At 51.6% G+C, this 27,382-nt stretch overlaps 1 protein-coding gene across 3 annotated transcripts in view; it reads right to left on the bottom strand.

The window, feature by feature from the left end:
* GPR107 (G protein-coupled receptor 107) overlaps nucleotides 1–27,382 on the bottom strand; it is a 90,749-nt gene that overhangs the window by 9,440 nt on the left and 53,927 nt on the right. For 2 of the 3 annotated variants that reach the window (XM_044920354.1, XM_021691184.2), the window contains 4 exons: nucleotides 20,516–20,565; nucleotides 19,018–19,101; nucleotides 18,127–18,245; nucleotides 6,770–11,819 (listed from right to left, as the gene is read on the bottom strand). In XM_044920354.1, coding sequence (XP_044776289.1) covers nucleotides 11,723–11,819; nucleotides 18,127–18,245; nucleotides 19,018–19,101; nucleotides 20,516–20,565 — 350 coding nt within the window. In that variant the 3' untranslated portion in view covers nucleotides 6,770–11,722. Of the gene's footprint in view, nucleotides 1–6,769; nucleotides 11,820–18,126; nucleotides 18,246–19,017; nucleotides 19,102–20,515; nucleotides 20,566–27,382 lie in introns of those variants that run through there. The other variant, XR_002480385.1, reaches the window with a different exon arrangement.

Here is a 27,382-nt window from a genome sequence, read left to right as displayed (position 1 = left end):
TATACAAGTGTTTGTGTGGACATCTGTTTTCATTTCTTGACTTCGTACCTAGGAGTGGAATTGCTGGGTCACATGGTGACTATGCTTAATCTTTTGAGAAACTGCCAGATTTTTCCAAAGCATCATTTTACATGTCTGTCAGTGGTGTGTGAGGGTTCAACTGCTCCACATCCTCACCAACCAGTTGTTATTAAGTCTTTTTTTTTTTAGCCACACCAGTGGGGATGAATCAGTATCCCACTAATTTTGACTTACATTTCCCTGATGAGTAATGATGTTGAGTATCTTTTCTTGTGCTTGCTGGCTGCCTATTCAGATGCCAAGACCATCTGGTAGGGAAAGGACAGTCCTTTCCTTCCTTCCAAGGAAGATGGAAAAGTGGATCTCCACATGCAAAAGAATGAAGTTGGACCCTTGTCTCATACTAAATACAAAAATTAACTGAAAATAAATAAAAAACCTAACCTAGGAGCTGAAATTATAAAACTCTTAGAGGAAAACAGAGGAGAAGCTTCATGACAGTGGATTTGGCAGTGCTTTCTTCTTCATGATGTCAAAAACACAGGCAATGCGAGAAAAAAAAAATAAATTGGACTTCATCACAATTTAAAACTTCTGTGCATCAAAGAAACTATCAGGAATGAGTGGCAACCCACAGAGTGGGGGAAAATATTTGCAAATCATATATCTAATAAGGGATTAATATCCACTATATATAAAGAACTTCTACAACTCAACAACAACAATAACAGTTCAAAAATGGGCAAAGGGAACCTTGAGGACATCATGCTGAGTGAAATATGCCAGTCACAAAAAGACAAATACTATAGCATTCTATTTATACAATGTACCTAGAGATGTCAAATTCATGGAGCCAGGAAGTAGAATGGTGGTTTCCAGGGGTTGGGGGGTGGGGGAAAATGGGGAGTTGTTGATTAATGGGTGTAGAGTATCAGTTTTGCAAGATGGAAAGTTCTAGAGATTGGCTGTACAACAATGCAAATGTACTGAACTCTACACTTAAAAATGGTTAAGATTGTAATTTTTTTTTTTAAAGATTTTATTTATTTATCTGACAGAGAGAGAGACAGGAGAGAGGGAACACAAGTAGGGGGAGTGGGAGAGGGAGAAGCAGGCTTCCCGCTGAGCAGGGAGCCCGATGCGGGGCTCGATCCCAGGACCTTGGGATCATGACCTGAGCCGAAGGCAGCCGCTTAACCGACTGAGCCACCCAGGCGCCCCAAGATTGTAAATTTTATGTTATGTATATTTTGCCATAATTAAAACCAGATTAAACTAAAAATGGGCCAAGTCTTTGAATATTTATTTCTCTGAAGAAGACATACAGATGGCCAATGAGCATGCAAAAAGATGTTGATTTCAGCTCAGGTCATGATCTCAGGATCATGAGATGACCTACTGGTCATTAGGGAAATCCAAGTCAAGACCACAGTAAGATACCAAATCACAGCCTATGGCAATGGCTATGATAGGGGCGCCTGGGTGGCTCGGTCATTGACTGTCTGCCTTTGGCTCGGGTCATGATCCCGGGGTCCTGGGATCAAGCCCCTTTTCGGGCTCCCTGCTCAGCGGGAGGCCTGCTTCTCCCTTTCCTACTCCCCCTGATTGTGTTCCCTGTCAAATCAATCAATCAATCAATCTTAAAAAAAAAAAAAAAGATGGCTATGATAAAAAAAAAAAATAGTAACAAGCACCCTTGTGGAGAAATTGGAACCCTGTGCACTAACTGCTGGTGGGGATGTAAAATGGTACAGCTGCTGTAGAAAATGGTATGGCTGTTCCTCAAAAAAATTAAACACAAAACTATCACATGATCCAGCAATTCCACTTCTGAGAGCAGAGATGTGGACAGATGTTCACAGCAGCATTCTTCACACCAAAAAGTGGGAGCAATCTAAGTGTCCATCAGGGGATGGGTGAACAAACAAAATGTGGTCTATGCATACAATGAGGTATTATTCAGCCTTAAAAAGGAATGAAATTCTCATACATGTTACAACATGGATGAACCCTGAAAATATGATGCTAAGTGAAATCCCTATTCAGATCTGTTGCCATTTTTAAAATGGGTTATCTTTTTATTGAGTTGTAAGAGATCTTCACATATTCTAGAGTTGAGACCCTTATCAGATACATGATTTGCAAGCGATTGGGCTGTCTTTTCACTTTACTGATGTGTCCTTGAAGCACATAAGCTTTAATTGTGATCAAGTCCAGTTTATTTATTTTCTTCTTTTGTTGCTTAGGCTTTGGTCTCATATCTAAGAAACCTTGCCGAAATACAAGGTAATGAAAACTTACCCATTTCCTTCTAAGAATTTTATGGTTTTAGGTGGATGACCCATTTTGAGGTAATTTTAGTATATGGTGTGAGGTAGGGCTACACATTTACTTTTTGCATGTGGATGTCCAGTTGCCCCTGCACCACTGGTTGAATAAAAAGATGGTTCTTTCCCCATTGAATTGTTTTGGCACCCTTGTCATCTATCAATTGACCATGAATGTGTGGGTCTATTCTTGGACTTCCCTTCTATTTCATTGATTTATATACATCTATACTTAACGTCAGTACCACACACTCTCTTGATTACTACAGCTTTGTAGTAAGTTTTGAAATTGAGGGGCACCTGGGTGGCTCAGTCGGTTAAGGGTCCAACTCTTGATTTCAGCTCAGGTCATGATCTCAGGATCATGAGATCAAGCCCCACGTTGGGCTCCACACTCAGCACAGAGTCTGCAGAAGACTCTCCCTCTCCCTCTACCCCTTGCCCCTTCTCTCTAAGAAAAAAAAAAAAAAAGATGGTTTTGGCTATTCTGGAGCCTTTGTATTTGCAAATGAATTTCAGGATCAGCTTGTGAATTTTTTGCAAAGAAGCCAGGCTTGATTTTGGTAGGAATTGCACCCAATTTGTAGATTAATTTGGGAGTGTTATGGTTTTAACAATATTGTCTTCTGATCCATGAGTATGGGATGGCTTTCCATGTATTTGGATCTCCTTTAATTTCTTTCAATGTTTCAGTTTTCGGAGTATAACTTTTGCACTTCTTTTTACTTTATTTTTATTTAAAGGTTTTATTTATTTGAGAGAGAGCACGAACGGGGGCGGGGGGGCGGGGTGATGAGTAGAGGGAGAGAAAGAAGCAGATTCCCCACTGAGCAGGGAGTCCAATGTGGTGTTCAATCCCAGGACCCTGAGATCATACCCTAAGCTGAAGGCAGATGCTTAACCAACTGAGCCACTCAGGCACCCCCTTTTTTTTTATGATTTATTTATATATAGAGAGAGAGAGCACAATTAGGGGGAGGGGCACAGGGAGAGAATCTCACAACCCTGAGATCTTGGGGCTTAATCTCACAACCCTGAGATCATGACCTGAGTCAAAATCGAGAGTCAGATGCTTAACCAACTGAGCCACCCAGGCGCCCCAAGTTTTGCACTTCTGTTAAATGTATTCCTAAGTATTTTACTCTTTTTGATGCTACTGTAAACGGAACTGTTCTAATTTTATTTTTGGATTGTTCACTACAAGTGTATAGAAATGTGGCTAATTTTTCTATATCGATCTTCTATCCTCCTTGTTCGCTTCTGTGTCTCTATGTTAACACGGTAGGCGGGCACTTTTAAAAGGGCAAAAGGCTGGGAAGTGGGGCAAAACTGGAGGCCAGGCCGCCCACTGGAAGGTGTAGTCCGGGTGAGGGTAAGGGTGGCCTGGGCAGTGGCAGTGGGGAGAAAGGTGGGTGCACTGGGATGGGGTGGGGGATAGGGAAGGGTCAAGGGTAAGGCCCAGGTGTTTGGCCTGGATCACACTTACCACACTTACCAGGACTGGGGAGGAGGCGTGGCAATTTCATTTTGAAAATGTGGCTTTGAAGCGCCTTTAAAACAGCCAGGGAGGCAGCTGGCTAAGCCACCAGGGGTTCAGAGAACAGCTCCAGGCTGGAAATAACACTCTGGGACCAGTGGGGGGCGGGGAACGGAGGATGCTGCCAGGGCGAGAGCTGGGACCCTGCTGAGGAACCCAACACCACAAGAGGCTGACTGAGGGCCACACAGCTGGAGAGAGGAGGGAGCCCGCAGGAGGTCTAACCTGGCCAGGAGGTGATGCTGGGCGGCGCAGTGGGAGCCCAGGGGGCGTCTCAAGAGGGAAAGAGTCCCTCAAGTCCCCGCAGATAGTAACGGAGCCCCAGGAGGTTGCAGGCGACTCTGGCCAGTGGAAACCAGGCTGCAGTGAGTTGGGGGAACTGGGAGGTGAAGTACACCTGAGTGGGTTGGCCTAGGAGTGGGAGTGGGGGGCTGCTGCTGGCCTAGGGAGATTTGGGTGGTTTGATTTTGAATGGGAAAGTCGAAGGAGCTATTAAACTGGAAAGGGGGGGCGGGGCTCCCAGCAGGGCCCACACTTCTCCCCACATGCACCCCCAACACCAGGCTCCCCTCGGATTTCCCGCAAACACTAGTGTGTGGAGAACTACTTTCGCTCCTAAGTGACTGAGGCGCCTCGGGCTCAGTCCCTGCAGATCTGCTCTAATGAGCAGGTTCCTCATTTTATGAAGGTCAGCACTCCCCTGCAAACTGGAAGGAGCTGTGGAAGCTCCTGAGCCGTGCCTGTCACCCCAGCCCCCTAAACTCCGGTCCCCAGACTGCTGAGCCAGCTTCCCTCCAGGTGGGGACCGGGCTGGCGCCCAGGGGCTCTGCGAATTCTCCCGAACGTGGCCTGACAGAAGAACCAGGTCTGCAGGAAGAAGGAAGCACTTTTCTTTTTTTTTTTAAAGATTTTATTTATTTATTTGAGAGAGAGAGAATGAGAGACAAAGAGCAGGAGAGGGAGGAGGGTCAGAGGGAAAAGCAAACTCCCTGCTGAGCAGGGAGCCCGATGCGGGAGTCGATCCCGGGACTCCAGGATCATGACCCGAGCCGAAGGCAGTAGCTTAACCAACTGAGCCACCCAGGCGCCCGAAGGAAGCACTTTTCTTACACGTCTCACCTGCCTCATTGTTCTGTAGCCGGAGGGCATGTGTCTGCTGGCCTGCCAGATTTCTGGGGAAGGACAGGACATCCGCAGGCAGCCACAGCAGGGAGGGGGCCCCCGTGGGCACTGGGAGGGCTTCACCAGGCTCCTGGGCCCGGGAGGCAGGGAGCAGCTCTCAGCTAGGCTCCCGACTTTGCCTGCTCTGCGCCTCATCAGAACAGGGAAAGCAGGTGAGTGATCAGGCGCCCCAGGCACTGGCCTTCCTGACCCGAGCCCAGGTCCTGAGCTGCCGGCCCCACGGCTTCAGGCCCAGAGGGCTGCCTTTCCGACTGGGCAGGACGAAGCCAGTGTTGATCAGAGGGAGCAGTTCACCCCCCCAGCCCCTGCTAGCACCCCTCAGTGCTCGCCACCGCCGCCCCCCACCGGGCTGCTCAGACACGGGCAGCTGCGCGACTGAGGCAAGTCTCCAGAAGGGGGCTGGCTGGCTCACATGGGTGGTTCCCAAAGTGTGGTCTGGGACCGGCGGAGGCCACATCACCCAGGAGCTTGCTAGCAGTGCCACTTCTTGGGTCCCACGGGAGACTCTGGGCCCTGCAGGGGGCTGATGCTCGCTCAAGTTTGAGAAGCATCGGATCAGGGGGTCCCTAAGGCTTTTCCACGCCTTCTCTTGGCTGCCCCTTCCTGGGATGCCCCAGCATCTCTCACCCTGAGAGTCCCTCCTGATTCCTGGGATCCCCCCATTACAAGGCCCATCCTACTCCTCACGCTTCATTCCACAGGCACCGTTGGCAATCCGAGGCCCCCAGAGAGTCAGGAACGGGAGCTGGGGGTGAACTATGGCCACCCACTGAGAAACCTAGGCCAAATAACATGGCTTCTAAGCGCCCCCTGCCCGTTAATGTCTAGGCCATGATGAATGAGGACTGAATCCTCACCAACCCAACAAGGCTGGAACCAGCAGACCTGGGGAGGGGGCACAACCTCTAGCCCCAATTTTTGTAGCTTTAAAGCCAGAGCCCTGGATGCATAAACCACAAAACAGTACGCCTTGTGGAAGAAGCCAGACACGAGGGACATACGGCGCGGCTGCTTCATTCGGCGCTCCAAAACAGGCAGGGCTGTGGTGTGGGAATCGGAGCAGCGGAGTGGCAGTTCCAGGGAGGGGGTGGTTCTGGCTGAGAAGGGGCACGAGACAACCTCACGGGGGTTGGAAAGGCTCCATCCCGATCATGGTGGAGGCTACAGAACTATATACGCATCTGTCCAAACTCATCCAACAGTGAATTTGACTGTATGGAGGTTACACCTCAGTTCAAAACATTCGTAGTAAAATAAGGGGCTCGGGATTGCACGACTTCTAAAAAGGCTCTGAGTCTAAAGTCTTGGACTTCTGGGATTCTGATGTGAGCTGTATGGGCGGCCTGCTTGGAAGCGGCGTCAGAGGGCAGGCAGGAGGGCGTTGCCCCGAGGCTGCACTGTCACCTCCCCTTCAGCCACAGCAGCTCGAGGTCCTGCGGAAGGCAGGCGTCCGTGTGTCCCCCCCCCCCCCCCCCCCCCCGGAGGCAGGGCATCAGGAAACGACAGGGGATTTCCAGTCTGTTCCAGAGCCAAGCCCCTGGGGCTGCAGACGGCACGGCTTGCGAGGTTCGCGGAGCTTCTCTGGTAGGAGTCACTGTTGTCGGTTAGAGCAGGTGGGAGGCAGTTAACTAATTTAATGAACACGAATCACAAAGGCAAAAATGAGGAGAGGGAGGAGGAGAGAGCGCAACCAGGAGTCAGTGCCTCCCTACAGGATTACAAACATACATTTCCGTCAGAGAATCTTTATTTTACATGTTTGCATCACAGCAAGAGAATCCATCCCATACGTCACCCTGATCGGAACCCCCACCCATGACACGTTTACATAAATACTCTTCAGTGATCATTGGTGTTAAAAAAAAAAATACTGAAACTCCTGCATCCCAATCTAACCTAGAAAGCAAATGATATTTACAGACATTTTCTCCCGCAAACGAAACTTATTTTTTTGGATTAGATGTGTCTGACTTCTTTTGAGGTCACATGACCAGGCAAATCCAATTTATGGTCGGGAAAAGCTGCTTAAGGTGCCAAGAACCGCCCCCTTGTGTGGCCAGGATTTGGGGATCCTTTTGTAATAAGGATCTTAAATGCTAGAAGGCTGCCCTGCTGGCCCCCCTGTGTGATTTGGCTGTCGACTACAAAACCTGCCCTAGAATAAGCTGTCTTGGAAGTGAGTGAGCTTTTCTGTCTCACTTCGACCCTTACTGACTTTGTCCAGAACTCCTCCTTCCCAAACGGCCTGCCTGCAGACTTCCTGCCCCCAGAATTCCAACAGTCCCTGGGCAACACGACCAGATCCTTGCTCCCACATCGCCTAGTCCCTCTCTCAGCCGGGCTGCCTCCCTCACACAGTAGCTCGGGCGATGTGCATGTCCCATGTCCTCACAGAGAGCCACCGAGAAACATCTGTCAAGCGTAAACCATCCAGAGGGGTCACAGGCTACAGAGCAGCCCCCGGGGAAACCTGGAACGTTCCGTCCACCGATCGATAACCATACTCCAGGTGGGACAAGTATTAGCATCAACTCAGGTGGGTCTCTTTTAAAGACTTCCTGCCCCAAACACCCTGGAGAAACCTGGAGTCAAGAGCAATCCTTTGGAACACACGGTATGTTCCAGATGAATACCTTCTTGACATACCAAGAAGTACCAAGTCAAAGCCTAAATTCTTTAGTGGGGAAGCTACTCATTTACTGAATCCTGAACGGGAGAAACAGGTAGCAGGCCATGGGCATCGGGAACTCAGCACATTCTTAATCTGTTAAAAGGCCGCGGGTAAGTCCGAGGAAAGCAAAGGGGTGAGTATGGAGTGTGGAAATGGGCTGGGATCTGCGTCCCTTGAAATCCAGCAGCTTATCAGCACGAACGGTCCCACTGTTCCATGGGGTGTATGGAGCAGCGCCAACCACTTCATCAGACCATCTAATGTTCTAAGAGCCTTCCTCGGAGAAGATGCTTCAGGATGTGGGAGATGGCCACAACGCCACTCACAATTCAAACAGGCATCTTCTAACACTCTTCTTAGTTCCTAAGGACTGGCTCCTGGTAAATAGACTCTTAAGTACTAAACAAGAATACATTTTACTGCAAAGGTCCAAAGCAGAATGTGCAGCATTAACATGTACGCTCTTGATAAAATTCTCCTTGGCTTAGAAAGTACATGTGTCACACGGCTACAATGCTGCAATGCACCAAAGCCTCCAGCCCATGTTCCCAGACTGAGCCTTTGTGCGATCAATAGCTGTGGGCTGAGGAGGAGCGGGGGAGGAGGAAGAGGAGGGAGGAGGAGGACGAGGCGGCGGGGGGGGGGGGGGAGAAGAAGGGGGGCAGGTCGTGGAACAAGAGAGAGCAGATATCCCGATGAGATTGTAACGCAGGAGCAGAAAGCTCACCACGACAGGCACGCAGAGCACGATGAGACAGCGCTGTGTGGCTGCCCGGATAGTCCAGGGGAGACCAAACCTGGAAATTGTACTCCAAAGTGGTTTCTTGGAAGAAAACTGAACTGACTCAGGCAATGATCTGGGAAACCAACCTTCACACTCGAGTAAGCACCTCCTGACGGGAGAGTGGGCCACCAATCCACCAGAGTTGTAGTCAGCAGGTTCAAATGCACTGCTACTGAGATTTTAAAGCATCAAGGAACCAAGAAATAGGCTGAGGGAGTCTTTGGCTACAGTTAAAAGCCAGGATTAAGAGATCGATGATTGTTCCTGTTGTCTTAGTAATTTTCTAGCAAAATACACGAACTTTATTACAGGAATAGGACAGGTGCTTTATTTCCTCAAGTCCCGCAGCCGGCTGCCCTTGCAGTCCAGAGCAGATTTCCCAAAGGAAGCACAGGGACTATGCGGGGGCAGAAACAGGGAGCAGGAACACAAAGCAAAGCTATAAATCCTGCCATGTCTCCAGGATGCGCAGCCGATCCCCGAAATACTGACGGGCTCAGCAGCGGAGACACTGCCTCACGACGCCCCCACGTGGTGGTGAAGACCGGGCTGCTGGAAGTCCTGGTGGGACTATCTGGCTTCGGACCCCAGTGTCATCTTTATCGGGAGGAGAGCTGAGTGCTAGTCCCAGCTCCCAGATGATGGACAAAGGGAAGGCCTTTTTACAGAACGGGACGGAGAGCTCTAACAATTTGTACAAACGTGGGAAAACCAGTTTTCCCAATCTGGGGCTGGGGTTTTGATTTTTCTTGATCACTGGGCCTCACTTCAAACCTTCTGCCACTTACAATACAGGACTTGGGCAGACGACCTGCTTGTTAGTCTTCATTCCTAAATCACGACCTTATCTGGCCTGCACCTTCCCGTTCAGAAGGGTCGGGACTGTCTCAGCCACCACGTGCCTGAGTCCTGAGGCAAACGTGCGGCACCGGGAGCCCGGCGCTCTGGCTCATGGCCTCACCAGGCTGCTGAGGCTCGCGGAGGGCAGTCAGGTTGGAGCTGCCCCCACACGTTCTCTTCCTCCCCGGCTCCTTCACTCCCTGGCTTCCGGCAAGTGAATCAAGGACACCTCCGCAGGGACCCTTTCGGGGCGGGGGAGCGGAGAGGTTTCATCACACCCTGGGTCTTGCCAAGAAGCCTTATGGCCTAGTCAAGAACATCTGCTCGCAGGACAAACAGCAAATGCGTCCCTCTGAGGGAAGCACCTAGGGGGGTTTGACCACAGCACGAGACACATTTCAGAAGTACTGGGACTGTGTTTACGCCAGGAAAACAAAAGTCTTAATATTCTCGTCCTCCCTGCAACTTCCTTCTCCTATTGTGTAGCCCCCATTTAAGAAAAAAGAAAGACAAGAAAGGAAGAATGACAGAAAAAGAAAAGGTCCCTTAAAGAAATACTCAGGGCGAATTTCCTTGCTCCTGAAAGTGGGGAGACACACGGCCTCTTCCCCCAACTCTGTGGCGAGGCGAGCAGCAGCCTCAGAAGACAGAAGACGCCAGCTCACACCCCACGCCTAGCCAGGGCCGAGCCTCTGTGCAGGAAGGGCCGCAGACAGCACCGAGGACTCAAGAAAGTGCGTGAAGAGAAGGCTTTTCCGCTCCCTTCGTCCGGGAGAGAGAACAGCACAGGAGAGGGACAAGTGAGGACAGACTCTTCAGGTGCCCGAACCTGGGGTGCTGAGCACTGCCCCTGAATCCTGCAGTTCCTGAAGGATGCTTCTAAGCCGAGGGGGGTGGGGGGGGGGGGAGAAAACCACCCCCGGAGACAGCTGCCCGCCCCCCTCCCCAGACCCAGGCAGGTGTGGGCTCCCGGCACCGCCAGCAAGCGTTCCCGAAGAGGCCACAGTTCAGCCTCCGGTCTCAGGCCCGGGCTGCCATAAGCCTGGTGGGGAGATTTCTGCCCACCTCCTCGCCTGGGCCACAGTGGACCTTCTGAGCGTCCCATCATCCAAATGACTGAGCTACCAGCTGCACCACTTGAGGCGACTACCCGTGCCCATCTCCAGGCTCCAGAAGTTTGGAAGGGCCTCTGCTGAGTCTCTGAGAAAGAGCTCGCCATCCCCAGTCCCTGAGAGTAAAGCTCTGTTCAACCACACCTATTCTAATCTTAGCATGCGTGCCCCTGGGAGACAGGGACGAGGTGTTTCATTCCTGCCAGAAAGCCTACCTGGTTTATACAAAAAACTTTCTAATGATGACGATCTGCTTGTACTTAAATATCTGCTTAAACGCTACCTTTTCTGCCCCCAGCTGTTCCTTTAAGAGACATTCCTTCCCGTTTCTCCCTGTTACTGTGATTACACAAAACAAACACAGCCACAACGAGAGAAGGAAAAGAGGTGGTCCTGCTCTGGGCAGTCAGAGGAGCCAGATGTTCAAGGAAATCCTACTGGACAACACTTTCTGAGCTTAACCATACATTTCTATCCATCCATCAGACAACACCAAATATGCTTCAATCAAGAAAAGCACTTTCCACCACGGTTCCAGAGCCGTTGACTCTGACAGGGCCATTCAGCCTCCAGATGACAGAGCCCTTTTGGGAAGAAGACGGCCGGGCCTCTAGAGCTGCTGGTTCCTGGTCACTTTCAGAATCCGGGGTCAAGGTCTGGGGCAACATTCAGGGCCAGGAACCCTGCGGCAGGCTCCATATACTAAACTGGATTTTGACACTGCTTCCTAAAATAACCTAATTTCATCCATTTTTGTCCCCCAAAGACACCACGATAAGTTTCCTTTCCCTTCTAAGTCCCTGTATCCTCCCTCAGCCCCTGCTCATTTCCTGCGGCCTCATTCCCGAGCCGTGACTGGCCCCAGCCTCGCGCCGCCGCCCTCCCTCCCTGTCCACCGACACTCCCCCCCCTGCTGCCACACACTTGGGGGCACAACTGCTTATGTCTTGAGAGTTCCCAATTAAAAAAAAGAAAGAAATATAACTTACAAACAATGTCTTCCTTTTATCCTCCTGTCTACACTCCCTCCCCACCATTCCCACCTGAAGGAGAATTCTAGCTGCCCATAACCAGCCACAGATCCAGTTTCCATAAAAGAGAGTAAAAAATTAGGTTTCCGTGGCACTTTGTTCCCAGCCGCGCGCTCTGCGGTGTCACTGTTGGGAGGCGCGAATTGCCCCTGCTCACCACTAGGACGATTAATAAGTTAGAGGTTCTCTTCGACAGTCCCAGCTCAAGGCTGCTCCATCACGCGGTGCCTTCCCAATCGCCCTGGGGCTCCACCGAGCCGTTGGTCACCTTCTTGACTTTCTTCATGTTCTCCATCACCCCTGATGTCGTCACTCTGAATGAGGGGGGAAAACAAATAAACCAGTGGGAAAGTCTCAGTCTTTAAGTAAAAGGCCATCTCACCACGGGCACAGCAGAGTGGCTACGCGTGTGGGCTCTGCAATCAGACAGACCTGGGTTCCAGTCGCGAACCCGCTCCTTGCTGTGTCACCTCCGCCGAGTCATCCGACCTCCCTGTCCTTAGTGTAATAAATGGTTCCCGCTTCCCAGAACTGTCATCAGGGGAAAATGAGATTCTCCAAAGCACCTAATCAATACATGCCAGCTGTTATTATTACAATCAACACTGATCCGTTCCCCTCTTTCTGTCGTGGTCTCCACAGATTCTTATGTTGCGTGTCTACGTGATTATGATTACAAGACCACCATCTGTGTCCTAACTAACCTTCTGAAAAGAAAGCTCATCAGGTGTAGTCGTTCTTCATAACCAGCCACAATGGATCATTTCTGAGTCATGGGACAGAACCACAGGTTCTGAGGAAGCTTCTGGCCCAAAGATTCCTTGACCGTCAGAAACAGAGAACGGCTGCCCTTGACGAGCCCGGGGCCTGGTCTCTGCATGGCTGTCAAGGAGCCCGTGGTCCCGCCTCTGCGCTGCAGCCTGGGACAGGGGCCTTGTCCCTGTTGGTGCCCGGCCCTGAGGGGTGCCACGGAGCCCTACATTGAAAGCGTAGATCAAAAGGGAAGGACCCCGGCTTCAGAGAACGTGCGGAGCTGAGCAGAGCGGCCCTTTCCAGACAGTGAGTCACAACATCTCTCGAGAAGGTGGGGTCTATGAGAACACAACCTCTTGCCCCACTAAATGTGAGCTGGACAAGATCTACAAAGGATCCGGGTTGCTTCGCAGCGGAAGACACCAGGCAGAGAGACTGAGCTCCGCCTGGCAGGCAGGGCTCAGAGGAGTCGCAGGGCAGTGAAACGACTGTGGGTGGGTCTGTACTGTAGACACAGGTCATGACACATTCGTCCAAACCCACAGAATGCACACCACGAAGAGCGACCCCGGAGGTAAATTACAGACTCTGGGTGATAATGACGTGTCAGTGTAGGTTCAGCGACTGTAACAAATGTACCTACCGCTCTGGAGGGGGATGCTGATAACGCAGGAGGCTACATAGGTGGGGGCAAGGGGCACATGGGAAATCTCTGTTCTTTCTGTTCAATTTGCTGTGAACCTAAAACTGTTCTAAAAAATAGAATTAAAAACAAGTAAACACACCTACCAGCATCTCCCTAAGTACTCTAGAAAAAGAGGCACCTATGTGCCCCATCATGGACCTACAGGCATCTCCTGAGCAGTAAAATAAATTCAGTCAACTCCGTAGATCTCTCCGAGGACCCTCCCTCTCCCCCCATCAGCTACCAAGTCCTTTCACCTACAAATGGTAATTCAGTGGCCCTATACGGGACACACCTAGAGTCTGTCCAGCTGGACCTAAAGGCAAATAAATGATTTTATGGGGTAAGGAAAGAATTTCCCCCTTTATTTCTCCTTTCATTCCTGCCACCATGTTGCTGCTGCGACCAGGCCTCAAAGCCAGCCAGTCCTCCCCAGAGTTGGGACTTTTCTCAGACAAGAGTCCTTCAGACTCTTGGGCTGGCTGTACTTCGGGCAAAGTCAGGACAAGGTGGGCTGACAAGATGTGGCTCTTAGGGGAACTGGGGGGTTCCCGGAGATGCTGTGAGTATAAACATGGTCCCCGGACAAAGGAAACCGCTTCACTTTGCCATGGGACCCAGCATCACTTCCTGTCCACCGGGGCGGCCAGGGCCTGAGCCCTCCAGGAAGGGTGCACCTCTCCCAGGCGACAGGCACGCCCACAGATCTTGTCCTCGCGGGACTATCTCCGGACTGGGATACGCAGGTGGAGCAGCCGTAGGCCCAAGAGAACCGGAAGCCTTTCTTGCTCCAGCACAGCTTCTCCAAATGCATGAGATCAGAGAAGAAATGCACCCTCAAGTCTCACAGAGTCGCTCACAGGAACAGCAGCTGCTGTGTGGAAGCCCTTGCTGGAAAGGACAAGGGCTTCCACACAGCTAGGCTGTGAGCACAGCCGGTTCATCGGACCTGAGCGGGGCTCGGGCTGTGTCTTGGGAGACACACCTGCCGTGTGTCTCTCCCCAGCCAAACACTGCTCTCCAGCTGGCAGACCAACTGAGAAAACGAGGCTCGCTCTGTCATGCCAGCCTGGGGCTGGGACAGAGAGGGACAGGAATCAGGGCTCTTTGGATGCCCCAGCCCAGCAGAAAATGGTCTTCCAGAACGACACACGACAGACAGGAGAGCTCTGAGCAGGGGGGACCAGGGCTCGGGGTGGGGAGAAACACCTCTGCCTGGGATGGGGGGCAGCTTCGAAGCCTGTACCAAAAGAGGAGGAGCAGAGTCAAGATGGAGGGGCGGGAGGAGGGCAAGGGAGTTTCTGAACAAAAGAAATGTAACGGGCAAAGGGCATGGAAGAAACAAAAGAAAGCTCCCCGCACGGTCAGAGAGTGAGAAGCAGCTGTTGGCTAAGGTAAGTGGCAGGAAGGTCAAGGGCGGGCAGGGCAGGGCCGTGGAGGGCCTTATCTGCCTTGGCATAGCAGCTGGACTTGATTCTTACACCAGGGTTCTCAGTCCTGGCTCAAGCAGGATGCCCTGGGGAGTTAAAAAAGGACAGAGGTACCTGAGCCTCGACGTTCAGAATCAAGTGTCCAGGGGAGGGGCCAGGGACTCTCCTTGGAAAACACTCTACAAGTGATTCTGGTAGCCAGGAGAATGGACAGGGAGGGAGGAAGACCGGGGGCGAGGACATCAGCCATAGGAAGGCAGGGCACTGGGGTAAAGGGGGAGAGGGAGAGGAGACACGACATTAGGTTCCCAAGAAGTGGCCGCTCACTCCACGTGGGCTGAGAAGAGGGAGGTGTTTAGGCCAACCACCACATGCTGCTGATGGCGAGCGGGCGGACAGCGGTGCCATCAAGGCCCGTAGGGAATGCAGGGCACGCAAGCTTGGGTACCGGTGGGCAGGTGGCTAGAGGGACCCGAAGCTCAGAAGAAGCAAGTGGCTGGAGCAGGGGGCTGGGGGGAGAGGGGGGCTGTCAATGAGGAGACGGCAGCCTGTCCAGGGCAGACGCTGTCCCACCTCCAGTGCCTGCTCAGGGGAGCACTTGAGGGCCAGCGGCCCCTGAGCAGCTCTCAGGTGACGGCAGCAGTCCCCAGCCAAGTGGCTGTGCTCCCTGGGGGCTCAGGAGAGAGTGTGCAGGACAGAGACAGAAGGAGCAGGGAAGTGTAACAGAGCTGGAGGGAGCAGATGGACCCAGCGCTGCCTCCCACTTCCCTTCTCCATCTAAAAGGTGACCCCTCCTTTCCTTGCAGAACCCCGACGAGCTGTGCTTGCAACCAAACGGGCCTACTGAACACAGGCACGATAAGAAGGGGAGCTTCGGGCACCCACCGCTCTTCCTGCTGCACCACGCTGTGATCTTGGGCCTAAGCGGCCCCTGGACATCTCTGTTTCTGTAACCAAACCAAACCGTAAAGTACAATCCAATTGTAAAGTGTTTTCTGGACTTGAGATCTGGAGAGGCCTGGCTGAGAAATAATTCTATTAGTCTCTAATCCCCGTCTCCACTTCTGTTGCCCATCCACTTGAGCGAAGGCAGTTTAGTAGAAAAAGGTTCCCGGCATCCCTGAGGCCAGCATTCTGGATTGGGAACCCCAGAGAGGCAACTTCCCGGCCCTGGAACCCACACCAAATATTTCTTCCCTTTCTGACATCTCAAAACAGCAGAAAAGAATTCAGGTCGTCAAGGATATGCATGGCACAGGAGGCGGCCACCAAGTCTGATCACTGAAACTGCACCCAATACTTTTTAACTTGCTGAATTTTTTGATAAATTCTCTTAACCAAATTGGTAAGCCTTTGCAAGCTTTAGCCCAAAGAGAGTTGTGTACAGAAATAAAAGAAGAAAAAGACAGACAGTCAGGTACTTCTGACTGCACCCTCACTCTGTAGGCTCCGCGGGAGTACCCAGGTGGGGCCTGGGGGTGGGGGGTGGCCGGCGTGCAGGCCTGGGCCAGAGGAAGAGTGGGAGCACTCTACCCCCAGGAGGAGCCCGGCCTGTCCTGGGCTCAACTGGCAAGACTCGCCTCCCAAATGCACTGCACTTCAGAGAAAGGAAGTGAAAATAGGTAGAAGAGAAACTACCCAGAATCTCAGTCAATAAGGTGAGTGGCCCAGTTCAGTGTTCGTGGGCCACTGATGGGTAAGACTCATTAGGGAGAGGATTTGTTTTGGGGTGTGTGAAGCCTAAGGAATATTCCTTCCCACAAAGAGGAAGTAATATTTGTTCTGTGGTGAGGATCAGATCAAGCTCCTTTCTACAGGAAACATCCTTCAATGTGGATGACAGAGAGCTCATGACCTTCTAGAAAACACAAACAATGGCTCTGCTTGCCTCTGGCTTGAGTTATTTCTAGAAGATTTAAGAGGTGCCATCCAGGAACAGCACCTCCATGCAGAGAAGGAGGGGACAGCCTTGGGCGCAGTGGCATCCCCGAGAAGCTGCCATCAGCCCTCACGCTCACCTGCAGGTGAACACGGATGGCAGGCTGAGGGCTGGAGCTTCCACCTTGGCCTGTTCTGCTCAGACACATCTTATTAATCCATAGGACTTCCTCAACAGCAGAACTTTCTCTCAGCCAGAGAGAAGCCCCAAACAATTTCCCTGCTGACTTAAAGGCACTTGGCCTCAGTCGGCAACCCAACTTCTTTTTCACAGGCTAAGCGGGACCAGCGCTCCTTGGAAACAGCACCACCCTAAAGAAAGCCTTCACCTGCGATTTGACTCTCTCGCTGGGACATACTCAGCTTTTCTGCCACTGAGGAGCAGCTCCCTCACTATCACAGGATGGCGCACACTGAGCCACAGAAAACACGGTGTCATCACAGCTCCTCCCTTATAACAGGAGCGTAAGCGGAGACAACCAACGGCTAACCCTCACCCCTCCGATCTCTCCCCCAGGCTGCCAGAATGAAGGACACACTCCCTCCAGTCTCCACGTTGACTTGTGGTCTGTCCGTCCACTTCCCCCACTTCCCTGCCCTGAGCTGAGCACACGCAGACCCTCCTGCTAAAATACTTACCACATATTACCAGCAAGAAACGAAAAACCAAAACAAAAATTTTGCCATGAGACAAAAATACCTTCACAGCGCCTCCGTGCTTCTGATAAACAGCTGATGGAAAGGATGTGGGGACTCCTATATTGCTGGTGAGAACTTCGAATGACCCAGGCAGCCAGCTTCCAGCTGCGCACCCCAGAGAAGCCCTGCTGTGGGGGGATGGGTAAGCACACCTCTCCCCACTGACTCTCATTTCAGACCCTTCAACCAAGTTACCGGCTCAGATTCTGCTCCTTCTAGAAAAGGCACACCTGACGGCCCTACTCCTTCCTCTCTGCTATCTGTAAAAAGGTATTTCTTTTGCACAGAGAGCTGTTGTTTGGGGCCCGTCGGTGGGAGCTGCCTTCCGTTTATTGCTCCAAAGAGCTGTCCTATGCTGTCCAACAGCCCAGCAGGGCCCAGCAGGGCCCAGGAGGCTCAGCCTTTGAATCAGGACAAGTCAAAAAGCCACCCACCTCGCTGGAGGCAGCACACCTCAAACTGAGCCTTAGGCTAATCGTCAAACACAACCACTGACCTGGCCCATCACAGTACATCAGTAAACAAGCCAATACTCTCAGTCACTATTCCTTTTCTAGATAATGAGTGCCCTTTCCCAGAAAACAGGACCCAAAAGTCACTTGCCCTGTGACTCAGAAAAGCCCGCTTGAATGCTCGCATAGAGGTCAAGCCACTGCGCTAGCTGTGAAAAGCCATTTTGTTATCTGGTGACAGAGGAGTCTGTGGACAATTAGCAGACCCACAGACGACTCAGACGATCACATTTTCAGACACCAGCTCCTGGTGGCAGGGGCCGAACAGGAAGTGGGGCTGCCCATCCCCAGTAGTGCTGAACGGGCCAAGCCAATGCCCAAGTTCCCACCACTGGCTTATTGGAAGCAGGCTCCAACGATGCTCAGTGATGCTTAATCGGATGGCCAGTTCCATTCCCCTGCAAAGACTGAGCGGTGCCTGGCAGATACTGTCCTTCAAACTGAGTAAGACAGCCTGAAGCTTAAGTGTCCATTTCCTTCTACTAAATATAGACGTACTACCTCTGGAACAACAAAATGCAGAGAGAAGCTGCTCCGATTCACACCGTGCTGCTCAGCTGGGGCCAGGGGCAAAGGAAGAGGGGCAAGAAAGGAGATTTCTTACACTGATTCCATTTCCAGGTCATCCTCCTGAGAAAGTTGTAGGTAGGGGTTATCTGAAGCCGGACGGAATTTACAGCCCGTTAGAACAAAGAATACCAGCGTGGCCATTTCATCCAGGAGCTGCAAATTAAAACCCACCCCAAATAAAGGGATTAGCAATGCTGTTCTTCAGAAAGCAGTGAACTAAACAAACTGGCACAGCCCCCCCATCACTGACCACTCTCTCAGGCCAGGGTCTCCTCACGAGGTGTGCCAGAGCCTCAGCCAGGAGCATTCTGCCCGCAGATGACAGCTAAGACCCCGTGCTTTAACCAGTCTTCACTGGAATCTTTTAAGAGCTCCTTTTACCCCCAAGTTTCCCACAGTGCCCTTAGCACCAAGCAGGTGCCTCAAGGAAGCCTCCTCTCGCCGTCCCCTACACGCAGAACTGATACAAGCGCTGGGTGCCAACTACACATTCGGGTGAGAACGAGAAAGAGAAAAGGCTCTAAATCATCTGGTGGCTTCCCCGAGGAGTTAACTAGCCCTAGTATATGGCACAGACACCATATTGTTGAAATACTCATGTGCTCTGGATTCTGAGCTTTTCTAAGCCCTGTAACTGAAGGAGAGACCACGTCTCATTGCATTTTAATTATCCAGGGCGAAGCTCACACTCCATGCCTGAGGCTTTTCTCTTCAAAGTCTTGTAAAATTGAAAACTAAAATCAATAATGCAATTACTTCCAGATTTTTCATGTAATCCAGCAGCTTTCCTGGACAAACAGATCATCTTAACTGTGGACCAGAAGCGACAGAAGTGGCCGCTTGCCTGACCCCTCTGGAGCAACCTTACGTTACAGCCCGAGACTTGTCCTCAGCCAGAGACTCCCCCCACCCCCCAGCAGCGCACCTGGTAGAGCCACTTCCACTGGAACGGAACGGCGAGTTTGAGGAGAAACGCAATGATCCTGGTGAAGTATATGTAACACACGATCTACCGGGGTGCGGGGGAGAAAGAAGAAATAAAATCAACATGGAAACGACAGCACCGTTTTCTTCCAACATCTTGCCGTCACAAAAGAACAACAAATCAGAAGACAGCATTACCCGAAGAAAATCATTTGACACTCAGGGTGTTAATTAATAAACATGGCAGAGATGGCTTCTCTGCCAGTCCCACTTAAAAAGGACTCATTCCTTGGGCGCCTGGGTGGCTCAGTTGGTTGAGCGACTGCCTTCAGCTCGGGTCATGATCCTGGAGTCCCGGGATCGAGTCCCGCATCAGGCTCCCTGCTCAGCGGGGAGTCTGCTTCTCCCTCTGACCCTCCTCCCTCTCATGCTCTCTGTCTCTCATTCTCTCTCTCGCAAATAAATAAAATCTTAAAAAAAAAAAAAAAGGACTTGTTCCTCATCTCTAGGTGACCACCCAACGTGGGGAGGACAAAACATTGGGCGTGGCTGCTCTGAACTCTCGAGTCACCCCTTCCTCACCTTTTCCACATACATAACCCCACTGGCTTCAATCCCCAAAGGACGGTGTCTTTTATTCCCAGGCTTTGAGGAATGTTTTCGAGTAGTAATAGCAAAACGAAGCCCACAGGATCCACACTGCTTTAGCCTCTTCGACAGACACTGAGCCTCTGAGGTCCACACCCAGAGGACGTACCAGTAACACTGAGTACTCTAGCGAGGGAGGATGTGGCAAGGATTCCCAGTGCCGGCCACTGGAGCAGGGACTGCTCACTGGGACCACGCCCAGGGTGGCTGGGCTTGCAGGGAAGGAATTGTCCAGCCCACAGATAGGAGAAGACTCAGAAACTTTCTTTTAGGAACCAGGAGGCAAACTCTTGAAGAGCTTACACCTTATATATTCCAAGAAATCATTACCCTAATAATTCAGAGCAGGTCCTGCCTTTCGTGTATGCTCAAAAGGACTTTTCATGGCCAGCAGTCCTGATTTTAGGTGTGATCCCGTTTTTGCAAATGAATAAAACAAGAAAGCCAAAGGGCGGCTCCATCTGGCATATGCCTGGAAGAGCACCCAGAGAAATAACCACCAAACTGTTAACAGGAATTACCTGGGGAAGGGGGAGGAAGGAAGGGGGAGAACATGAGGGTCATAAAGGGCTTTTGCTTTGTCTCTATAATCCTTGCATTATAAGAAAACATCAAGCATGTATTACTTTTCCAAGTATTTAAAGCCACATTTAAAACTAACATTTAAGGTGTGACTCAGCTGTTTAATTCCCCCTATCAAAAGACATAATTTGGTTTGATAAAATGAAATCTGCACAGCTCCAGATACCACATCTTGTACTTTCGCCAATTCTTCGGAAGTTTATTTGTTCTACTCCTTGAACTGATCTTATTTACAGATTTAGGGTTTTGGGGTTTTTTTTTTAACTCACCAAGACGTAATAGTGTCTGAAAAGTTTCAGCTTTGCTAAGTTAATAGCAGCTAGGGAGAAGAAAGAACAAAATGAGAGGCACATTAACTTCTTTTCTCATTTTTAAAAGCAAGTGACATTCAAGCGCCCTCTGTCAAGAGGCCAAGTCTAATGCAGATGAGTACTGCCCAGGGGCACATCTATATTTCTGGAACCGCATCAGCTTGGCAGGATTTCCCCCAGTCATCAGGAAGAATCAGGGAGTTATGGGAGCTGGGGTTCCCAGCTCCAGTGGTATGCTTGTGTGCATCTCCCCATTCTGGGCTCAGGAGCTTTAAACTTGCCATACCGACACCACAGAAATCCGCAGGCACTACAGATCAAGATGCCCCAGCCCCCCAAAGCCACTGGTAAACATTCCAGCTCTGCCACTGTGGCTGACAGAGCTGCACTCCCCACTAGGACCAGTCTCAGGTGGGGCCCTGAGCCTCCCACTAGCTGAGGGTCTAAGTTCAATTAACCTGCGAGTGCATCTTGCCCGTTTCACTTGTAACAAGCCCTCTGAATAGAACGCTGCTGGCTGTGTCCTACCTTTGGATCGCTCAAGGTCAGGGAGCCAGGACAGCTAACTTCCTGCCACCGCCTATGGCCATGAAATATTGATGACCACAGAGGGTAGCCTGGCTCCCTCCCCGATTAGCAAGCCTTTCATTCATCATAAACCTTCCTGCAGGAGGCAAATTAATTTGGCTTAATAGCATTCAATTACTGGTTCCATTTAAGAATGGCGCCGTGGGTGGAGAAGATTTCTCTTCCTCTCCCCTCTCCTCTGGCTCATGATTAGCGGGGGGCAGTGAGGCTTAGGGTTCCAAAAGAAATCCCTGGAATCCTAAATTAATCTTCAGCGTGATGATCAACTAACAGTATCTGCAAGAACCTCCTCAGAGAAACCGAACGCCTGCCTCCATGAGGAGAGGAGCAGAAAATCTTTACAGCAAATCTAACCCTCAAAATTGAGAGGCTATAACACCCAGGTGTCGAGCTGGAATGGACTCACGCATGCAATGTTCAAAGAAGCTAAATGAAAGCAGGCAGATCAGCAAAAGCTTTCTTATCTGGCAACCTCTCTGGTAGTCTTGTTATTTTTCAAATTAAATCTCTCTGTTCTCTTCCAGCTTGCCATTCACTCTGTCTCTGGGCCCGGCTCCAGGATGCAGGCGAGCCGAGACGGGGCAGCTGTGGCCTTTGCCCCAGGCGCTGCTGTCCCTCAGGGGCAGAGACACGCTACACGCCCAGTAAGGGGGGCACAGAGTACCCAGGGAGTGATGCGAGCAGATGCTCCTGCCCGTCTGGGGGACTGAAGCAGCTCCACTGAGGACCAAGCGTTACACCTGAGAATTCTGTGTCGAACAGCTAAGCCACCACGGGTTTAAGGCTTCACACATCTGTATGAACCAGCGTTCCTTTCGTGTGTCTTTCTGCATGGGCATTTGCTGCTTACGTGGTCAAGGAAATGCACACCCCGCCCCCAACAAGCAAAAGAGTTCTTGCACACGAACACTCAGTTCTCTTCTTTGTGAACAACCAAGGGAGAACATTAACACTCAGACCCTTTAGGGCGCCTGGGTGGCTCAGTTGGTTAAGCGACTGCCTTCGGCTCAGGTCATGATCCTGGAGTCCTGGGATCGAGTCCCACATCAGGCTCCCTGCTCGGCAGAGAGCCTGCTTCTCCCTCTGACCCTCCCCCCTCTCATGTGCTCTCATTCTCTCTGTCTCAAATAAATAAATAAAATCTTTAAAAAAAAAAAAAAAAACACTCAGACCCTTTAGATAATAAAAATGCTTGAAAAGTCTCTTCTGAATCTCGTTTGCTGAAATAAATCCTACACATGCAACTCCTGCCCTTGCTTCACCAAGCACCATCGGCCGGCCAGAGAGAAGTATGAAGGGTTTAGTCCTGGAGGTCAAGGCGCCAGACGGGTTATAGCTGCTGTGGCCCTGTCCAGAGAAGGGCTCCCAACTTAGAGTGGGGGCACAGGGGTGAGAAGGAGGGTTCCCGAAGGAGCTGGTGTCTCAGCAGAGGCCTGACCGGGGCTCGGGAAGGAGCAAGAGCAGAGAGGCCAGGGGACGGTGCTCGGGAAGAACAGATGCGAGGGCGCGGGGGTGAGAGGCCCCTGCGTGGGGAAGAGGAAGCTGGCTGCTGGACTGGCCTGGCCAGGGAACCGGCTGGGCCGCGGGGGAAGCCGAAAACAGAGCTGATGCAGAAGACCACCAACTGTCCTCCTTGTTGGTGCTGAGGGCGCCAGGGAGCCTCTGCAGGGTCTGAAGCAGGGAGTGCCTTGATCACATCTACATTTGAGAACAATCTCTCTGGAGAAAGGATGGAAAGAACCAAGAATAAGAGCCCAACTGAAGTCAAAAGGCTCGAGTTTGCAGAGGTCCCTCGGAAAGCACGAGGTGAGGCACGTATTTTTTTTTTTTTTTTTAAGATTTTATTTATTTATTTGACAGAGAGAGACACAGCGAGAGAGGGAACACAAGCAGGGGGAGTGGGAAAGGGAGAAGCAGGCTTCCCGCTCAGCAGGGAGCCCGATGTGGGGCTCGATCACAGGACCCTGGGCTCATGACCCAAGCCGAAGGCAGATGCTTAACGACTGAGCCACCCAGGCGCCCCGAGGCACATTTTGCTCAGTGCAGATCCCGCCTCAGAGGCTGGCTGAGGGAGATGGACAGACAAGGTAAGTCTGATGGCCCCCTCCCTCCCCGCCAGAGCGAAGAATTTGGGGCTGATGGGGAGGGAAGCACAGGGGTGAAGGCGTTGCAGGGCAAAGACCGAGTGTGAGGGGAAGAGTGGGGAAGGCGCCACATCTAACGTCTCCCAGGAGTCAGGTGCCACCCCGTGACACCCTCCAGGCCGCTGTAAGACACCCTGAGCTGAGGCAGGCCACGGAGTGCCTCAAAGGCGAGCCCGTGCGCCCAGGCCCCGGCACCGAGGCCGCACCATCTCAGGACGCGGGCCAGGATGGACAAACAGACCTGGGGACAGGCAGCATGGCCTCTAAGAGATGCAGTCACAGTATGTGAAGCTCAGGGTTGTTGGCAAAACCCACCAGTCATGACAGACGTCACTTCTAGTCACACTGGAGACATTTGCTTACAAGAGCGCTGCTCCCGGGGCCAGCCCCCCACCTGGGCGCTCCAGTCACAGCCGAGACAACGAAGGCAGGGAGGAAGCTGACTTACTGAACTGAGAAACACAAGTAGGTAGCAGTGTAGGCCCTGCACATTTGAACATCTTGGGTTCAAATTCCAACTCTGCTGCTTCCTGGCTGTGTGAGCTCAAATAAGCTGCCTAACCTCTCTGAGCCTCAGTTTCTTCATCTGTGAAACAAAGGTTGTTGGCAGAGGTAATGAGACAGTACGTGGAAAGCAAGCAGCACCCACTAAGCACTGGACGAATGTCTCCTGTTACAGTATTAGGATTATATAGTATCGACCAAACACCAACTAGGCCATAGACTGTTGCAGCTGCCACATGTGGCCAGAATCCAGGCTCCAGTGAGTTCGACTGGCCCAAGTGGGGACGTGGGGGCTGCCAGCACGCCCCGGGCTGCCATCTGCACACGATGCGTCAGCCTGCTGAGCAGGCAGGACCCAGCCCCAGAGGGGGAACCTCACCAGCATTATGCAAGGAGCAGAGAGCAAGGCAGCAAGTCGCAGCCTGGAATCCCAAGCCTCCTGCTTTTTTCCAAAAAAGCTGTCCCTGGAGTTGAGAATGCGGCTGAGCTTGCTGCTCACTGGCTCATGGCAGGCCGGGCTCCCACGGGAGCAGAGGCTCCTCGAGTCTGGGCTGGCTTTTTCTGACCCCACCACCACAAACAGCAAATATGGTAAAAGAGTGAGTCTGGTGGGAGGAAAATGCCTCGGACAGGAGCCCAGAGCCCCACGTTCCAGTCCCTGCACTGTCATGGCTCCATGTACCTGGGCCTGGCCCGTACCTCCCTTCTCAGGCATGGGTCTGCCTGTGGTCAGGATGTTTTTATGGCAATGGTTCTCTCCGGGGTGAGCGCCAGAATCACCCCAAGAGCTTCTCCTAGTACACATGCCCAGAAGCCCCTATTATAGAATTGGACTTGGCCAGAAGGACTTTGAAGAACCTCCCAGGGAACGAGGAAGGAGAGAAGCAGGGGACAGGGAGGTTGTGCACCTGCTCTAGGAGCTCCTGCAAGGCCCACCTCCTGCTATGGGCTCCCCCACCCCCAGATATGGCCAGGACTCTGGATTTTGGCAACTACTTTTTACTGATGAGAACAGAACAAGTGCCCACAGAGGCAGGAAGTGCCCAGCTGTTTCAAATGATTACCAAGGCAGGGACGCCTGGGTGGCTCCGTCGGTTAAATGTCTGCCTTTGGCTCAGGTCATGATCCTAGGGTGGGTCCTGGGATCAAGACCCACATCGGGGCTCCCTGCTCGGCTGGGAGCCTGCTTTCCCCTCTGCCTGCTCTGTCTGCCACTCCCCCTACTGTGCTCTCTCTCTCTAACAAATAAATAAAACCTTTAAAACAAATAAACAATTACCAAGGCAGCAATCTCTGTGGCCAGTAGCAAGAGCAAAGGTGCCCCATGTAGAGGAGGTGCTGCCCCTTCCCTAGACTTTCACCTTTCCTCCGGACCCCCAAGAGGAACGAAGAGGCTGGAAAGAAGACAGATGGTCCCCTTCCTCCCCAGCGGACTTGCCTAGATGGGCTTGAACCACGACACTGGTCGTCAGCTGAGTGAGGAACCATGTGCCAGGCACCTTTCTCATGCTTCATCTGGGGTAAAACCTCACAACAGCCTCCGTGAAGGAACAACCACTGTGACCACTGCCTCACAGAGGAAGGACTCAGGCCTGGAGAAGTTTTAGCAAATTACCAACGTCACACACAGCTTGTAAGTAGAGAAACCAGTACTTAACACCCAAGTCCACCTCTCTCTAAAGACCACGCTCTCAATGCCCACACTTTGCACTCAAAGAGAAAGGCAATTCATAGCTTTGTAATCCCCTGGCAGCCCAGGGCTCAAAATGCCAGGCAGTGCCCAGGAGCTGCCAGCAATCCATCTTGAAAAGTTAATACTGGGTGATTTATGAGACACACAGAAGCAAAGGCCCATGACAGTCTCTTAAAGGGTGAAAAATTTCCAAAACAATCCTTCTCTGGGTATAAAGAAAGCCTTGAGGCTTAAAACCGTCCCCATCTACCCCAAATCCTTTTCTCCTGCTTCTTCCCTGCCGTGCTTCAAAGGGAATTTTGAGTCGAACACCACAATTACAGAAGTAAGGATGGTAACAAGGCCTGGCTGGCGTCAGTGTTGCTTGGACTCACTCTGAAGCTCAGCGGTTCCACAGTCTGCTTAAGCTCTGAGTTCAGTCTCCCTCTGCTGAGGCGGGGGGGGGGGGGGGGGGGGGAGGGTGGTGGCGCACAGCAGCTGTCCCCACTTTCGTGGTCGAGCACAGGCCTGGAAGCCAGGCCACACGTTGACCTGGGACCACACTGGCCTGGAAGTGTCCGTTTTGGGGAGAGACGAGCTCACCAGGTGGCCTCTGGACTCCACTAAGAGGAGATGTCACTAACCCATCTCACGAGGACAGTATCAGGAGCAAGTATGGGAACGGCTGTGATAAGACAAGAACTCTGTACAGAAGGAAACTCGGATTTTCAAACTGTCGAAGGTCATGTGAAAAGTGGTTCAAAATACATTTCCAGGGGCACCTGGGTGGCTCAGTCAGTTAAGTATCTGCCTTCGGCTCAGATCATGATCCCAGGGTCCTGGGATGGAGCCCCGCATCGGGCTCCCTGCTCAATGGGGAGTTTGTCTCTCTGCCCCTTCCCCTGGTCATGAACTTGCGTTCTCTCAAATAAATAAATAAAATCTTAGAAAAAAATACATTTCCAATACACATTTAGAACAATGATCCAGGAGTGGTCAAAATTCACCAAACTGAACAGGTAAGGGCTAATGCATCTCATTGTAAGCAAATGTGACTGTAAAGGAACAATAAAAAGAAAGAAGCACAAATGGCCCAAGAGACTGGCCGATGACCAGAGCACACACTAGGGAAACTAACTGTAAGATTTCTGCTGTCACATCTGCTGAGTTTCTGTTCTTGCCTCCCTTCTGCTCTAGAAACACCAAAGGCCCTTTGGGGGTGAGAGGTAGGGTCCTAAGGACCCACGCTGATCTGAGTCTGCTCCTGTGTCCGCCAGCCTGCAGCGTGCACGACGCTGGGAGCCCCGCTAGTCTGACATCATGGCTGAGGTTGGGCTGAGCCAAGGAGCACGCCGCTCCCTGGCTGTCCGTGGCACAGACTCACATTTGGCAATGAGCTGGGTGAGGAAGAAGGTCAGATGTCCCATTGCTTGATGACACAGCCTGGTCAAGAGCAGACAACACCTTCTCCATAAGAGAACCGGATCTCCCTAAATACTGCCGTAATCAACTGAGAAGAGTTGGTTTCAACTGTGACTCAGGACTCGTAGAAACCAAACGCAAGCCAAGGCCACTAGGCAGAAGAACCCTGTCCAGGACCAGGAAGGGCGTACCAACTCAGATTGCAAACCAGGCCTGCTGGGTGGCCAAGGGCCCCCCAAGACAGCAACGTGCCCAATGTTTCTTAGGCCCAATAAAAAAAATGGCAATGTGTCCATGATGTGGCTGCTTCTCAGGCTGGGGATATGCAGAGGCCTCTTTGCTTTTTGGTTATAGATTATATTAATTCAGGATGGTAACAGTGGTTGATTATTTTGAAATGCTGAGCAGAAGCTATGGTTATGTTAACGACATTAAAAGAAGTTTGGGTGATCTGCTGGGGAAAGTAATGAAAACAGGGTTTGGTGATTAAAAGAA

Source organism: Neomonachus schauinslandi, chromosome 13 (assembly GCF_002201575.2).
Source record: "Neomonachus schauinslandi chromosome 13, ASM220157v2, whole genome shotgun sequence".
Classification (NCBI taxonomy): Eukaryota; Metazoa; Chordata; class Mammalia; order Carnivora; family Phocidae; genus Neomonachus; species Neomonachus schauinslandi.
The sequence above is the reverse complement of the archived record's forward strand: the minus strand, read 5'-3'. Positions and strand labels throughout refer to the sequence as shown.